The following is a 3,469-nucleotide window of genomic DNA, read 5'->3' on the forward strand; positions in this document are numbered from 1 at the left end:
AAACTTTGGACTCTTCCGCGCATCCGATCTCGAAGAGTGGTATGAGCGACGTGTTATCGAGCCCACTTTAGCATCTTTAGAAGAATTTCAAGAACGTGTTAGTGGATGGGCATTGTCACGAATATTCAACCTAACAGTCAATGTGAACAAATACAATCCGATGCGTGCGGGGTGCCACATTGAGTTACCACGCGAGATACAAATCAAGAAAGCGGTAATCAACGTTAATTTTGGTGACAATGCGTGTTTCGCGTAGGCAGTGGTTGCGGCTCTGTATCCAGTCGATAAAAACGCAAATCGTGCATCCATGTACCCACACTATACAACAGTGCTCAATTTACAGAACATTGAGTTTCCAATGTCTGTAAATCAAATATCAAACTTCGAGCGACAAAACAATATATCCATCAACGTGTACAGTGCCGAAAAAAAGAAAACAGAAAAAGGAAAAACAGCACATGTGATCCTTCCGATACGTCTCTCTGACCGCAAGATGGACAGACACGTCAACATGTTGTACTTGTCAGATCCGCGAGATGACAACGTTGGACACTTTGTATGGATAAAAAATTTGTCCCGACTTGTGAGCTCGGAACTAAGCAAACATGATCATAAGAAGTATATCTGCAACCAGTACGTACAAAAATTTGTATAAAAAATATTATAAATATCTTTTGAAATGAATATTAATTAAAATGTTTTTTTACAGATGCTTGCACTATTTTAGTTTGAGCAAAAGATTGCAGGTCCATACTATAGATTGTGAAATCAACTACTGCGCCATCCTGCTGCCTAGCGAGGACGACAAATGGCTCAGTTTTTGCAACCACAACAGGAAAGAGCGTCTACCGTTTGTCGTGTACGCCGATCTGGAGTGCATCTTACAGAAGACTGCGAGCGAGGAGGGAGAGGATCACAAATCGCACGCGTATCAGCATCATAGGGTATTCAGCATAGCGTATTATTTACATTGCTCGTATGACGAGTCATTATCGTATTTTCAAAGCCGTCGCGATAGTGATTGCGTCTTGTGGTTCGTCGAGCAACTCGAACAGTTAGCGCACCGCGTAAAATTAGTCTTATCAACAAATGTCCCCATGGAAACTTTATCAAACGAACAGTTGGAAACATTTAATAGCGCAACGCACTGTCACGTGTGCGAGAAAGAGATCGAGAAAGAGGATACACGCGTACGCGATCATTGCCATTTCACCGGACGGTATAGAGGTCCCGCGCATTCAAAGTGCAATTTAAATTATAAACATTCATATTACATTCCAATAGTTTTCCATAATTTATCCGGCTACTATTCACATTTTATTATCATGGAAATAGCAAATGCATTTGAAGGCTCGATCAATGTGCTGCCGATAACAAAAGAAAAATATATATCATTTACGAAGTATGTCTGAGATACAGCAAAAAAATCTGATTCACGAAATTGCATACAGTTACGATTCATCGATTTATACAAATTTCTAAATACCAGTCTCAAAAAATTACCATCTTTTCTCAGCAAAGAAAAATTAAAAATTTTACAGTTCACATTTTCAAATATATCCGATTTCGATTTATTGATGCGAAAGGGTGTTCTTCCATATGAATACCTTGATTGCGCAGACAAGTTGCAGGACCCGTGTTTACCACCGCGAGAATCGTTTTATAGTTCGTTGACGGGTAATACGGTATCAGAGAGCGATTACGCGCTGCGAACGTCTGGCAACGATTCTCTATTGAAACCTTGGGTGAATACAGCGATTTATATCTGAAGATTGATGTCTTATTATTAGCTGATATTTTTGAAAATTTCCGGGATAGTTGCATCAAAAGTTACGGATTAGATCCTGCACATTATTATACTTTACCGAGTTTCACTTGGGATGCTATGTTAAAACATACCGGCATAAATTTTGAATTGTTCACTGATATCGATATGGTCATGTTCATCGAACGTGGTATACGCGGCGGTCTCAGTCAATGTTCCAGTAGATACGCACAGGCCAATAACAAGTACATGAAGTCTTAGGATTCATCGAAACCATCGTCGTACTTGATGCACTTTGACGTAAACAATCTATACGGTTGGGCAATGTGTCAACCGCTGCCTCACGCTAAATTTCAATGGGTCACAGATGTTTCAACATTTGATATATCTTCAATCACTGTCGATTCACCCATAGGTTATATTCTCGCGGTCGATCTGGAATATCCGCAACATTTGCACCACGCTCACGCTGAACTACCGTTTTGTCCAACGCGCGCCAAACCACCCGGTAAAAGATAGGATAAGTTATTGGCAACCTTATACGATAAGCAGCGTTATGTTATTCATTATCGCAACCTGCAGCAGTGCACGCGTCACGGTCTTCGCATTACAAAAATACACCGTATACTCCAATTCGCTTAATCTTCGTGGCTCCGCGATTACATCGAACTAAATACACAGTTTAAAACACAAGCGACGAATAATTTCGAGAAAAATTTGTATAAATTGATGAACAATGTTGTATTTGGAAAAACAATGGAAAATGTACGCAATCATGTAGATGTGAAACTGTTGACAAAATGGGATGGACCGTACGGTGCTGAGGCAATGATCGCGAAACCAAATTTTCATAGCCGAAGCATTTTCACCGAAAACTTAATTGCCGTCGAATTACGAAAACTCGAAGTGAAATTCAACAAGCCGATCTATGTGGGTATGTGCATCCTCGACATATCAAAGGTTTGCTTGTATGAATTTCACCACGAGTACATGTCTCCTTCATATCGCGAAAAATGTAAAATTATGTACACCGACACTGACAGTCTAATTTACCACATAGAATGCGAAGACATTTATGAGCACATGAAACGCGACATTCATAAATTCGATATGAGTGATTATCTTGCTGACAACGCGTACGATATACCGCTTGTAAATAAGAAGTTTCCGGGCCTGATGAAAGATGAAAATAACGGAGCTATAGTGACAGAATTCGTCGGACTTAGAGCGAAGATGTACGCGCTGAGAGTAGACGGGAAAAAGGATACGAAAAAGGCCAAATGCGTCAAAAGTAGCGTCATAGCGCGAACGATAACCTTTGACGACTATACACAATGTTTGAGAGATGAAGTCGAAAAAAGTCGTCAACAATCGTATATAAGATCGAAATTACACAAAGTCTACACAGTGTCTGAAACAAAAATCGCTCTAAGTCCATACGATGACAAGCGGTATATCATACCTGACTCGATCGACACGTTTCCATGGGGACATTATAATATACCGCTATAGTTATTCACGCATTTTATATATGTAGCACTCATTTAAAATAATAAAGAAAATATTACTCATACACGTTTGTATAATAAGACATATATATTGTTTGTAATACAAAAGGTTATAGTAAAACTTTTTTTTACAACACATTATCCCTATTTATCCATAAATTATATGAATTGTCAAATCCTAACCATTTCACATAAA

General features: G+C 39.1%; 1 protein-coding gene and 2 pseudogenes across 1 annotated transcript; all 3 read left to right on the plus strand.

Annotated features, from left to right (window-relative positions):
- Window positions 1–219: 219 nt before the first annotated feature.
- LOC106744942 lies at window positions 220–995 on the plus strand (annotated as a pseudogene).
- Window positions 996–1,870: 875 nt separating this feature from the next.
- On the plus strand, window positions 1,871–2,407 carry LOC106744941 (annotated as a pseudogene).
- A 19-nt stretch (window positions 2,408–2,426) lies between these two features.
- On the plus strand, window positions 2,427–3,291 carry LOC106744940. The gene has a single exon (XM_014620124.1). The coding sequence runs from the start codon at window positions 2,495–2,497 to the stop codon at window positions 3,275–3,277; it is 783 nt and encodes a 260-aa protein (XP_014475610.1). The 5' UTR covers window positions 2,427–2,494; the 3' UTR covers window positions 3,278–3,291.
- Window positions 3,292–3,469: the final 178 nt, after the last annotated feature.

The sequence above is a fragment of the Dinoponera quadriceps genome, unplaced genomic scaffold (genome assembly GCF_001313825.1).
Source record: "Dinoponera quadriceps isolate SergipeBrazil2010 unplaced genomic scaffold, ASM131382v1 scaffold1579, whole genome shotgun sequence".
Classification (NCBI taxonomy): Eukaryota; Metazoa; Arthropoda; class Insecta; order Hymenoptera; family Formicidae; genus Dinoponera; species Dinoponera quadriceps.